General features: G+C 43.1%; 2 protein-coding genes across 3 annotated transcripts in view; both read right to left on the reverse strand.

Moving 5' to 3' along the window:
• The window catches only part of LOC134629558 (protein AF-17-like), a 31,544-nt gene extending 26,383 nt beyond the window's left edge, over window positions 1–5,161 (reverse strand). The window contains exons 1-4 of the mRNA XM_063476974.1: window positions 4,682–5,161; window positions 3,564–3,643; window positions 2,166–2,220; window positions 1,951–2,060 (exon numbers count right to left, since the gene is read on the reverse strand). Coding sequence (XP_063333044.1) covers window positions 1,951–2,060; window positions 2,166–2,220; window positions 3,564–3,643; window positions 4,682–4,790 — 354 coding nt within the window. The 5' untranslated portion in view covers window positions 4,791–5,161. The remainder of the gene's footprint in view (window positions 1–1,950; window positions 2,061–2,165; window positions 2,221–3,563; window positions 3,644–4,681) is intronic.
• Window positions 5,162–9,120: 3,959 nt separating this feature from the next.
• The window catches only part of LOC134628780 (zinc finger protein Aiolos-like), a 35,589-nt gene continuing 31,415 nt past the window's right edge, over window positions 9,121–13,294 (reverse strand). For both annotated transcript variants that reach the window (XM_063475546.1, XM_063475545.1), the window contains 3 exons: window positions 12,970–13,086; window positions 12,030–12,140; window positions 9,121–10,923 (listed from right to left, as the gene is read on the reverse strand). In XM_063475546.1, coding sequence (XP_063331616.1) covers window positions 10,289–10,923; window positions 12,030–12,140; window positions 12,970–13,086 — 863 coding nt within the window. In that variant the 3' untranslated portion in view covers window positions 9,121–10,288. The remainder of the gene's footprint in view (window positions 10,924–12,029; window positions 12,141–12,969; window positions 13,087–13,294) is intronic.

A 13,294-nucleotide genomic window follows, 5' to 3' on the forward strand; every position in this document is an offset into this window, starting at 1 on the left:
TTTCTCTGTGATTGGATGAGAAGCCGGAGACCCTAAATCAAACTGTACTATCAGAAAACCTTTTTAAATCTTATTTTGGGTTATTGACAAACTTTTGTTTGTTTTTTTTAATTAAAATTTGCCTGGTGATACAGTTTTTAGGTCCTGGTAACAATGGAAATTATTAGTTATTCTCTCCATTAATTTAGATTGGAGCTTTGGGGATTACAAAATACTTCATATGCAGAGGTAAAAAAACCTCGTTTCTCGTATCTTTAGCCCCAACAGCAAACACTTGCTGATGTGGCTCTGGGATTACTTTGTATTAAGTTATGCATTTCACTAAGACGTCTGGCCCTTTAGTCGCTTCCCCCGAGAGAAGCCCACCTTCACTGAGCAGCATCTTTTAGCCCCACTGTCATCTGCAGAGTCTTATTAACTGCTCATCTCGATCTAATCTGGATTAAAGTGGCTTGGATGTTTAAGTTGGACCCATATTTAAATGTGCCTTTCAGTCTCAGACTGAACCTGAAGCTGCGCTTGGTAAGACCCCGTTTTACTGGCAGGATCGGAAAGAAATGGGAGTGGCCCCGCTGGATGACCTTTTCTGTGACATCTTCTACACCATTTTGGAAACCTTAGATCTCATTTTTCTTAAATATCTGCAGCTCTGTCGTCTTCTATCAGGGCTGTTCAGACCCAATACAGAAGCTCCTACAGTTTCTAAGCATTTAGATACTTTTGAACGCTGGGAAAGGTCATAAAGTGTTATTCTCTGCTGATCAAGAACTTGGCTCAGGAAGGTTTTCCAGATCTCAGGAACAACATGGGAGATGATTTAAGACTGACATGAGACAATAGAGACTGTTAATATAAATATTATTAGCAAAATTAAAATGATCAAGGGATGGATGATGAGACTTTGTTGTTATTCTTAGCTTCTTAGATATTCTTATTTATATTTAGATAAAAAGAAATACTAAACTGCTGGTGAACTATAAGAAGGAGAAATTCACTCTATGCCTCAAAGTCAGGTAATAAAATTATCGAGTTTTATTACCTGAAGAGTTCTGGACTAGAATATGTGAAATTAAGATATTCTAAGGATTCACAGGCAGTCCAAGACTATTTGTTTTAGGTGATGATACAGACTTAGTGGGAGATGACAGAGAGATTAAGCATCTGGTCCAGACTAGCATCGTGGAAGTAGTAGAGATGGCCAGAGCTGCAGCATTGCAAAACATGTCAGAGAGGACTTAAAGATGAATAATTATTTTAGAAATGGAACGAATATATTTTCTGGCATCATTGTATTTTTACTCAGTTGTATATAGCATTTGTATTCTATTTTTATCTTATTGTATATTTTATTCTATTTTATTCTACTGTATATAGTATTTTATTTTATTCTATTCTGTACAGTTGTGTACTGTATTTATTCTTATTTTATTTTATTCTAATTTTTGCTTCATAACTTTGCACTGTCCACTTCCTGCTGTGACAAAACAAATTTCCCACGTGTGGGACTAATAAAGGTTATCTTATCTTATCTTATCTTATATATCGTTTTCTTTGGAGGACACTTGGTTTGGGATCGTATGGTGTGAAGAGTTCTTCGTTAACTGTTTTGCTGCAGGTACAAACAATGTAAAAATCCGTGTGATGAATGTGTTCGCAGCCATTTTTGAGTTACGAACAAGGAAACGATTTTACCGAAGGATTGAAATGTCACCACTTTATAAGAGCACAACAACAACAACACACCCTCAAAAACAAACTAACAAACAAACAAATAAATAAACTCCAAAGTAAACCATTAGTTCTACTTTCAGATTAGGCTTCAAACTTTCCTGTTTGATGAAGCTTATTCTCGGGGCTGGATCTGATCTCTCTGTGCTCCTCTTTTCTCTCGCACTTCTAACTTCCTGTAGACTAATCCAACTTTCCCGGTCAAACAGCGTGCATCCCTACCTTGTTGTATCTCTCATGTGGGACATATTGCAGGATGATAGGCTCCATGGTGAGGACGTTGGCGAACTGCACCTCAGGGATGTAGAGTGCGCACACGACGTGAGCCCAGCCTGATTGAAGGAGAGATTGGCAGCGGATCAACGATACGACAAGACTCGGAATGACTCAAGTGGAAATGCGCACTCGGTTATGCCCTCAGGAAGAGTGATATTTACCTCCGCTGTCTGTCCTCTTGAGGGCGCCATCTTTGTGGGGACACAGCTCACACCTCTGAGGAAACACGGGAGAGAGCGGAGCTTGTTGGAGTGGATATCTGTCTGACCATGACTCCAAACGTTAGGGCAGATACAGGAAACAGTGGGTCAGTCTATTCGATGCAGTTCTAAGCTAACATAATATAGAGGAAGTAACAGTTCGGAGGCTTTTTTTTAATGCCTATGACATCAGCTTTTCTATATATCTCTGCCTCAGTTTATGGCTTTTATTGCGCTTCTTGTAATAAAATGTGTTGTCATCAAGCTTTTTAATTTATAGTTCACTTCATCTGTCGCTACTCAGCTCCACTCTGCAGGCAGCGCATGTGCACGTAAGCTGTAACCAGAGTGAGAGCAGGGAAAGGAGTAAAGAACATATTAGCACACGCAGGAGGAGTACAGCTGATAGGTGGGCTCAAGTCTTTATTGTTGGGTCTTTACCTTTGAGTACTGAGCACCTTGAGGCGACTGCTGCTGTGATTTGCAGCCATATAACTAAAACTGAATTGAATTGAAAAATGAAGAGTAACATGCTGTCGTGTCCTATGATTTTGCTCACTTTTTTAACAAGCCCTGCCCTTATTTGGTGTCTCTATATATGTAAAAAAGGAATCAAACAGCTCTTGCTGTCCACAGGCTGTAAAAAGGAGAATCAGGAGAATCCAGAGTCAGCTGATAATTTTTTGTGACATATCAAAGTTAAAATCTGTTTTAACTCTTGCAGATGCAAAGACAGTTTCTATTTTATCCTCTACGATCTTCTTCTTTCTCTTTCTCCCCTCGCCAGCCCAACTGGTCATGGCAGATGGCCCCGCCCCTCCCTGAGCCTGGTTCTGTCGGAGGTCTGTTCCTGTTAAAAGGGAGTTCTTCCTTCCCACCGTCGCCAAATGCTGCTCGTACGGGATCATCTGTTAGCTGTGGGGTTTTCGCTCTTATATTATAGGGTTGTTACCGTGTAGTATAAAGCACCTTGCTGTGGGAAGTGTTGTGAGTTGATGTTATATGAAAAAAAAAATGAAGTGAAATGAATAGACTAGTCCAAAAAAACCATGAAGGGAAGGGATGGGAGAAAAAGTCCTCACTGAAAGTTATTATTTAATAATAAACACAGTTTCAGTTAATGTATACATTTCTTTTATGTTAGATTTTACTTAAGAAAGGTAGGAAAGCAATGTTTAAATCACGCCTGAGGCTGCTTCACACATAAAAACACAGAGGAATCCAGTTTATTCGTTTAACTCAGCTTTAGGGCATCAGTACGGGACAAGCTGGCTCAGTACACCTGAGGCAGACTGCTTGTAGGTGAAGGTGACGCAGGAATGAATGGATAAATTGTGTCATTCGTGTCGGCGTACTCACCACACGTGCCGCCCGCTCCTGTGACTCACACTTCCGACAGAACCACGGGCCAGTTGGCACCTGCACGATGCCGTAGCATGCTGCGACAAACACACAAGCACGGGAGTGTCAAACTGGACCGGCACGACCAAGGCACGGTAACACACCTGTCTTTTAATGTAAACTACAGGTACAAATGAAAACATGCACATTTAATGAGTCATTCATTCATTCACAGGACAGATGTTGAACAGCCTGAGGGTCAATAAATTGTACCTTTAACAGTGGATGTTTAAAAGTTTCACGTTTTCTGGAAATAATATTTTACTTTTTATGATTGAAACGACTTGCCAAGCTCTATAAATACTTTAATAAATACTAGTAAAGCTGGCAGTACCTGTCCAAGAATACTACTCAAGATAATACTGACTTGACACTTGGCAAAGCCATCATGCTTTAACAGATGAATAGAAAATGATTTCAAACCGATTTTATGTTTTAACTTTTCTTTTTCTAAGTTTAACATCTCTCCCTGTCAGTGGTGAGAGGTGCTGCTGTCATCCTGATCGGATTAACCTTAAAATCCTATTTCATTCCACTTTGACATATAGCTTTAATTTGACTGGGACAGCCCTCAAATCAGCCTCCTGCATCAGCACCTTTCTGGATCACAATCTTCTGCACTTTTTCAGTTTGGGCACAAATTTCTTTTTGTTTTGTTTTTTTTGGCACATTTGTGCACCAACACCGTCACAGCATCACTGAGATCAGAGGGCTGATCCTCACTCAGAGTAGCCATCCTGCGTGAGGTCCCACTTCAAATCGCTCGAATGCAACAAAGCAAGTGGACACGCGCTGCTGTCCGAACGAACACGGCCTCGCGAACGCGCCGCAGCGCATCGCGGACCGGTCCACGACGCACGGACCTCGAGGCGCCATCCGGGCTCGGTGTCACGCCGCTCGGCCCTGCGCGATCAATCAAGTGTGCGGAGAGGAAGCAACAACAGCACGCTTACCTACCCGCCCCTCCCGCACGAACACAGAACACGCACGTAGGCAGGGAGGACCAACGCCTCCGGCCGCAAGCTAGAGCCGCTCCGGCTGCCCGGGAATCACACGCTAACAGCAGCTAATGTTACCTTGGTGAACGGCGACGCTGCAGCCGTGTCCATCACAGTACACCAGCGGATTCTCAGCCCAGCCTCGCTCGTCAGAACACACGCAGCAACCTCCGACCATTTCCCGCATGCTGCTCCCATATGAAGAAATAGATTTCTCCTCCCGGCAACGGCTCAGACCCGGGCCAGGCCTGTCAGGCAGTCGTCCCGCATCTTAACGCCGCTCTAGGCATGGTCACGGGCCGCCCACGTCGCGCAGTTTTAGTGCAGCGGAGAGCCGAAATCTCTGCGTTTGTGGTGCTTCTAGTAGATTTTCCGTGATGTCCTCCCCGTCCCATACATAAGTGCGCATGCTCAGATCTTCGCCGGAGTAAAAGTCACAGCAAAGGTAGCAAGTTATTGTTGAGCAGGAAGCGCCTTTTCAGCGCGTGTTTTCAGGCAGTGACGACCCGATTTCCACGAACCCGGGGAAGCAGACGCCCGCACGGCCTCCCGCCCCGGTCCACTGTGTTCTTTACACGAACCCCGCGCATCACGTCGGCCCAAACCGCTGTCTGCGCCCGGCATCAACCGCGTCTCAACAGCGCCATCTGTAGGACATCTTGGGGGTGGCTAACAGCAGGAATTACAAGCTATTTCACCATCCAGCGTCCGGACCTAAAATAAATAATAAAACATTAATAATAAGATAACAAAAGATGCGAGATTCAGCGGCCAAAACAGATCAACACAATATCATAAAATATTAAAACACAAAAAATGGTCATAATGGAAAAAAAAACACGCAAAAGAAAGGAGCTCAATTAAATAGAATAAAATATAAACTTTCATTAAAAAAGGGAGCTCAATAAGCGCAAACCTACATATAACAAAATAGAAGACAAAGTAAAAAGCCAAATATAATACAAAAAGGAGCTCAGTAAATAAATGTACCATTTAAAATTCATAATGTAATGACAACGTTTTATTTTTGCTCATTTGCTTTTTTTTCCTTATTTTTAGTAAAAAAAAAAAAAAAAAAAAGAGTACCAAAATAAATACATAAATAAATATTAACAATAATGGATAATGACAGTAATGACAATTTAATTACTAAATAAATCTGATTACATAGAAATTAAAAGAGAGAGAGACAGAAACACAAACCCAAATGTTTCGTAAACAAAGCTAATCACATTTCAGTTTGTAGCTCATCACAACTATTACACAAGTTTAACACTTTGACAGATAAGCATCTTTTTTCCGATATCGGTACCGACCCTGCTTTTCATACTTTCTCTCTCTGACTTCAAACAGCTTCTTTCAAATATTTTTCCATTTCTTTGTTCATTATCAGTGTAGTGCATCAACTAAATCATAAAGATTTAAAACAGGCAGCATACAAACGGGATTAACGTTTGCACAAACCTCACCTTCAAACCACCAGTGTGAACCATCAGCGATGTGAAAAAGAAACACACCCTCATTTCCAAGGTTTTACATATCAACACATAAAAAACCCCCTCAGATGAACAGCAGCACAGCATATTATTACACGGTGTTATTACACACAGCTCTCTGAATTTTAGTTATAAATTGAATTATGTAGACTGGGAAGACTGGCAGGTGTCATCTGCGAATCATGTTTCTCACTCTAGAACGATGGACTTCAATTTATTTGATGGTCTTAGAACTCTTCCCAGACTGATGGATCATTGCTGATGTCTGTCCTCTTTGGCACTGAATTAACACACGGCTGAATGATCCAAAACATCTGCTTTAACACAGGTGTTCATACAAGCACCTGGGTGCTATTCTTGCTCTTAATTTCCACAGAAATGTCATGTGTTGTTCTTTATCAGAAGTGATATTTATCTAATTTTAAGACATGCTAAGGATGAGATTAGTTTTATGTCCTGATATGTAGTATTAGAGCTGAAAGAAGGAGAGGAGGTGTATTTGAAACTTAGTTTTACAAGCTCTAACTGGGCTGTTTGTGGCTATGAGTGTGACACCCTGGATTCAGAAAAAATAGTTTGAATCACAAAGACATAAAACACTTTTTCCTTCGGCTGAGCTCATTAGAGGTCACCATATATATCATCTATTCCCAGCATCCTCTTCTGTCATACCAACCCTTCACATACATCTACATACATACATCTTCTCTGAGGTCTTTTTTTCCTCCTGCCTGACAGTTTCTACTTCAACATCCTTCATCCAATATATTCATCTCAGCCTTGCTTCCCTAACTTTATTTTCTATTTAAGAAATCTCTATATGTTTTCCGGGTTTCCCTTAGAGCTCCATCGATATCAGTGAATTGAAAATGGCAGAAGTCTCACCATTTGTGGAAAAACTGAAGAGTGTAGCTGAAATCACATTTTTTAAAGATTCGTGCGTGTGTGTTTATAATGCTGTTGTGAATGGATGACTCAGGAGACTTTATTCAAAGAAAGAATAAACTGAGACGGGTGGGTTTTTTCCATATAGGTTGTTATGTAATAGTTTTTGCGGTCTAACCCAGTTGAGATCAAATTGGGCTGTTTTGTGGTCCATGAGCTAAAACGAGACGCATGACGCCCCCGATCTATGGGAGCAAAACTGAAAAGTACTAAACATATGAAATTAAAATTTGAATCCAGTTTGTCCATCTGAAGCGCCCTGAGGTTTAATGACTCAAACTTTACTGGCTGTTTTTCCACTTACACGACCTCCTGTAATTCAGTCACCAGATGTCACCAAAAACATCTCATTTTGACTGGTCTTGCGTCATGGATGCTTTATGACTCCTATCTCGTCTGGTTGAGTAATTCTGTCTTTAAGGTGAAAAGGGGACCTCACACTCACACACACACACTCACACACACACACACACACACACACCTGGGTAGAAGCCATCTCGACATAAGTCCTATTCCCGTTTTCCCACGTTTCATTTTAGCTTAGACATGATTTTTTCAGAAAACATTCATATCTTCCTACATTGCCATAATCTGACATGTCTTTCAGCCACAATCTTACTCAACACCATCAAACAACTCGGAAGACATACGCTGTTAACTCAGTGTCTTATAATAGGAAAAAGAGAACCAGCGCAGTTGTACTTTTGAAATGGATGACTGGGCTTTTTATACTGACATATGGACACAAAGCTGTGATGACAGTTTGTCTCACAAGTGTCATTTCTCTTCAAACCCAAAGAGAGAAAAGGGAACTGGCGCTGATGGAGAGGACAGATAGCGAGGTGGCAGCTGGATGAAGCTAACACCCTCTGCTGATCTGAAGGCAGCAAGGCGTAGCCGAGTTCCTGCAGTAACATGTGGGGGCGAAGTGCATCCACATTCGCGCGCGCGCACACAGACACACACACACACACACAGCCCCTCCTGCACTCATATATTAAGTTAGCTAGTCAGAACTCATTTTGTGTGCTCACCAAAACTTCCCCAATACAAACAGGAAAGACAGATTTAGCTGTCAGAGGAGGCTCCTGAAGTTTGTCACAAAGAAATTCCCACAAATTTCACATACATTTGTTGCACCTTTGAGATCCCATATCAGGGAGCTTTACTGGCACACATAATTGATTTCTCTCCTTGCTGTGGGTGAAGTGAGATATAAGTGGGAAGTGGGATTTTTTTTAAAATTTGCATATTCTCTCATTCTTTTATGGCCAAAAAAAAATTGAAATTAAACTATTGTTCACTTTGCTTGAAATCCCCTTCACCCTCTGTCCAACAAAACCACTTTCACATAGAAGCTACACGCACAGAAGACCACGTATGACACATTCGCCACATAGACGACACATATGTGAAGAGACATGTGACTCGTTTTTGTATTTTGTCAAGATGGAGTCAGATTAAATCCTGTGATGATCCCGTTACAAACACCACCATCTCCCCTCCATCCATGGATGGAGGGCCAAAACTGCCAAAATCAAAGATAATTAACAAAATAATTACAAACGGCGTGAAAACTTCAGTTAGAGGAGAAGAGCCAAAGGGCGGCTTTGTAGGTGGTTTTTTTAAGTGAACATCTACATTTGCTTAAAAGTCCCGATGTCATGTTTGCTTCTTTACGCTGTGTTGTGATCATGGCTGATTCTGCATCAATGCACCAGAATCTCTTTAATACATTTAGTGACATGAGTAAACGGTTTACTTCCCAAATGATCCTAAACAATACAAGGAGTTTTAGCTGGATTAGCTCAGACCGTCAGTTCTCTAGCTGTTCCTAACTGCAGACACCCAATTCTGGTGTAGCTCTGGCATCCATCGTGAAAGAAAATATAGAAATAAATGAGGACATAAACAGGAAGGCGAAAGAAAATACACAGAAATACTTTTAGAAATTATATAAAAAAAACATTCAGAAGCAAATTAAAATAGAAATATTGGGTTGTGTTGTGCAGTCCCCAAAATAAGAAAGGCCTACATTTATTTTCGACACGTTCACCACATTAATTGAGCCATTTACTTACATATGTATTTATTTTAACTTTGGCAGCTTCAGCCAGCCATACATTTCATCATTTTCAGAATCTGTCAACACGTACTGCATGGAAAAAAGTGATCAGTCTCTTTTTCCCTCCTGATTTAATGGAACCTAGAAGATTTCATCTCCTGCCACACGCATTTTGAGGCCTTCAGCCCGACTTTATACTGAATTTTTATCCACCTTTTTCTATCTCCTTTACCTCTGTCCTCCATAGATGTAGTGCAGTTTTGTACTTTTAAGGGTTAAATGTAATGATGGAACCTCTATCTCACTGTACGGCCTTTTCTGTACAGTGTGAAGGGAAGGGAACTGGTGCTGTATAAATCAAACAGAAGTGAGAAATGTAATTGAACACTGTGTGTTTTGTGTGACTAAAAGTCTTGTGAAAAACTGTGAAGCAACTTGTGGGGAGCGCTAAATGAGTACAATATCTGGAGTGAGAAGCAGAGTGATGTGTCCTTTGAAGCCGTGAACTACACTCAGAAAACCACAGCTGAGAAAAAAAGAGACATGTGACCTTCGAGATAATAGGATTTTTTTTTCTGCAGTCTTGAATTGCCAAGTGTTTGTCAGAGAAGCTAAAAGTCTTTCGGCGTGGTGCAGCTTGTGTGTGACGAAGGAAGAGCTGTCTTTTATTACTTACATCTTTACACTGATAAAAAACAAAAGCATTTACACAATAAATGTAATAAGTGCTCATATTTTTGGAACATTTGAATTAACATATGGAACTGAGGATTAGGATATACACAGCGGCTACAGCAGGGACCATTAAGTACAAATATATGCATGAAAAAGGAGGTAGAAGTGCTCCTGCATTAACATTTTACAGACCATCTTTTCAGATGACTACAGTATGACTAAAAACACCCTGAAACCCGTTACACTCGTATAACGTCTCCCTCTCTAACACACACACACACCCACACAGACACACACACACACACAGACACACACACACACACACACACACACACACACACACACACACACACACACACACACACACACACACACACACACACACACACACACACACACACAAGGCAGAGAGTGATAGCTACTTCATGAATTCATTTCTGACACTACTTATATGAGTTAATCTGCTCTGTTTTTCTCATGCAGTGCTGGTGTTGTGCCTGCAGTCTACTTCAACTCTAGGCGGTGCTCGCCACGGGCTATGTGGGAAGAAAACTCGTAACGGTCCCGACTGCGGTGGCCACACACGTTACACTCGAGCGGATCGCGGAAGCCGTGGCACCCCATGTGGATGGTGAACATTACATAGTCCAGGAAGATCACCCTGCAGTGGCCACAGGGGTACACGGCCCCGGGCATGGGCTCCCCGTCAGCTCGCATCACTCGCAAAGCCTCAAGAGGCGACAGGGGGATGGGCTGGGTGTGTGGGTGAGGCATGCCGTTCTGGGAATTCAGCCCCCCAAGCAGGTGGCCTAAGCTGTACATGACAGGCTGGGATATCTGGGCGTTGTCATTGTGGTAAGAGTCCATGCCGAGGGGAGGCTGGGAGGCGTGAGGGATTCCCAGGAGCGGCATGGCCAACTTGTGGCCATTGGTGAGGCCCATGGGAGTGATGTCGCCACGGGCTAACGGGATGGGGTAGGGCCTGTGGGAAGGCGGTTGGTCACCATCGGGGCCTGGGTGGATCGGTTGTTGCTGGTGATGGGCGTCTGGCCCCGGGGAGCCCGACGGAGGATCCTTGACATCAGTTCGGTGGACCAGATCCCGGTTAAAGCTCAGGTCCAGGCACACGCCGTTGTCGCCTAGACGACAAGAAAGAGCTCAGCACGAGGAGACTTTGCAAACCTCATCCAGCAGCACGGGCAGAGAAACAACACAGGAAGCAGGCAGCAGTTAAAACAGATGGAAAAGATTTAGACCCTTACTGGGTTTCTCACTCTGCCGTGGAGTCGAGTGCAAAATGTGCCCCCCGAGGGCGAGAAAAAGCAAAAACCTGGAAAGCGCCAGGTCGACGGGACAAAAGCAGCTTAAAGTCTGGCAGCATCCTGAGGCAGCAGTTAGGGACAGGGAGGAAGCATACGACGCAGATGAAGGCCTCTGTAGTGCAGCTGGTGTAATGACAGAGAGACACCTGCTCACGTTTCTCGCCTCGCGCCTTGTTTGCTCTCTGTGGTTACTTCTCTTTTTCCTCCTGTGGTTGTCATATTGAAAGATCTCACTTCATTTGTAAACCTGATGGAGATGTAGGAGGGTTTTTTTTTAATTGCCAAAACACTCATGCTTTTTGCGAGCAGCTCGAAGCTCGATTGCGAAACTACAACTCAGTGTTAGTCTTAACCAGAAAGGTGAGAGCAAGCTATTGAAAATCGTTGTGCGTGTGTACATGTGTGCATGTGTGTGTATATGTACGCCCATAAAGTTTGGGAAATCACTGTGGCAAGTCAGCCATTTACCGAAACTGATACTTCTGATAATTACCAGCTCAAATTATCTCAGATCAAATCAAAACACAAGCAGTTAGTAATCGAACTCAGAGGTTTCATGTGCATGACACTATTTTATTAACCGTGCAATAATTACCAATACCCACCGATGACACAATTCCTGCAGAGAATTTGGGGCAGTGGGGACCACTCTGTGGCGTGTGCAGGTATGAGGCAGGTGGTCTGCCCTCAAACCCCCTTTGGCGACAGATGAAGGCCAGCATAGACAGACAGACAAACAAACAAGTAGCTCAGACAGACAACTTCAAATTCTGTATTGTGCAGCATAAAAGCGCAGCAAAAAGCAAAATGACAAACAATACGTATAAAAGCTGGAGCCACTAAATATTCCTTAAAGATATAAAAGCACATTTTTAAAGAGAAATCTGAGCGCTTTCATCGGCCTGAGGTGTTTATACCCTTACCTGTAAACTTCTGTGGCATTGAACTCTTCCGCTTGGCTACGTTGCTGGCGAGCCTGTCGAGCAGCAGCGCACGCTCAGTACCCATCTGAGTCCTGGATGTGTGACTGTCCTCTGCTTGGCAGCAGAAGAGCACAGAGAGAGAAAGAGAGAGATAAGGAAATGAAGACTCTCTTTTTGATCAGGCAGTGTCATGAGTGCACAGCTGTCCATCAGCCTTTGAAGTCACAGAGGTTTTTTTAAAAAAAAGGAAGAAACTCGAAAAACACAGCAGCTGCTTGCTCGAAGCGCAGTTACACCGGGAGGAACGAGATATTAATTTGAGAGCAGACGCTCCTTTGACCTCACTTCCTGGTTGCTTTTTTACTTCACCAGCACAGGAGAGGAGACCACAGGATGAGGATGTACTTCCTCACCACTACGGCACTATCAGGCATAAACTTACGACATTTGGTGACCACAGAAACAGAGCATTGTCTGTGTGTTGCAACCATGCTGTTGTCCTCTGAGTACATAAAGGCTTTTCTGTTTTTTTATTTGGAGGGAAGGGGGAGGTAAGGTGGTGTGCGTTTGTGTTCCTGCTTGTGTCGGGTGGCTGGGCTGAAGCATTTGCCCTACATTATTTAGCTTCCCCTTTGATGGTAGAGAGATGAGAAGCGGTCTTCTGCACGCTGAGCCTGTACGCCACAGCAGCCATAACCCGTTTAGCTGTAAGTGCGGGGTAGTAGCCATAGGCTTGTTATTTTTAATGGGGCTATAAAAACAGGATCTGTTAAGTGTGCACCTGCACGAGCGTGTGCATTTCTGCACGAGCTGCAGAAATGCATGCGTTCTTCATAACATTAACACCTATATGTGCATGTGTGAACCGAGTGTCCCTCAGAGACATGTTGGAGTCTTCTTACAAGCGTGGTGGTGAGACTGTGTGCGCGCCGCTGCTCACCTCTCTCGGCGGGACCTTTGCTCTGAATGTACACATGGCACCTCTCTCGGTGCTCCTCCAGTGAGCTGCGCTGCTTGTAGCTGCGACTGCAATGGTTGCACTTGAAGGGCTTCTCTACTGCGAGGCAGAGGTTTCAGTTAAACACTCAAACACATCAACGGCATGAAGCAAGTATTACTTCGTTAAGCACGCGGTTTCATACAAAACTGATGATGGTGTGCATATTGGAGGCCGTGCAGGAGAAACACGTGAACTGAAAGTGAATGAGTAAGTTTCCAGAGGTGAATGAGTAAGATAATCATATGTGATGTGTGTAACCATATGA

The sequence above is a fragment of the Pelmatolapia mariae genome, linkage group LG6 (assembly GCF_036321145.2).
Source record: "Pelmatolapia mariae isolate MD_Pm_ZW linkage group LG6, Pm_UMD_F_2, whole genome shotgun sequence".
NCBI lineage: Eukaryota > Metazoa > Chordata > Actinopteri > Cichliformes > Cichlidae > Pelmatolapia > Pelmatolapia mariae.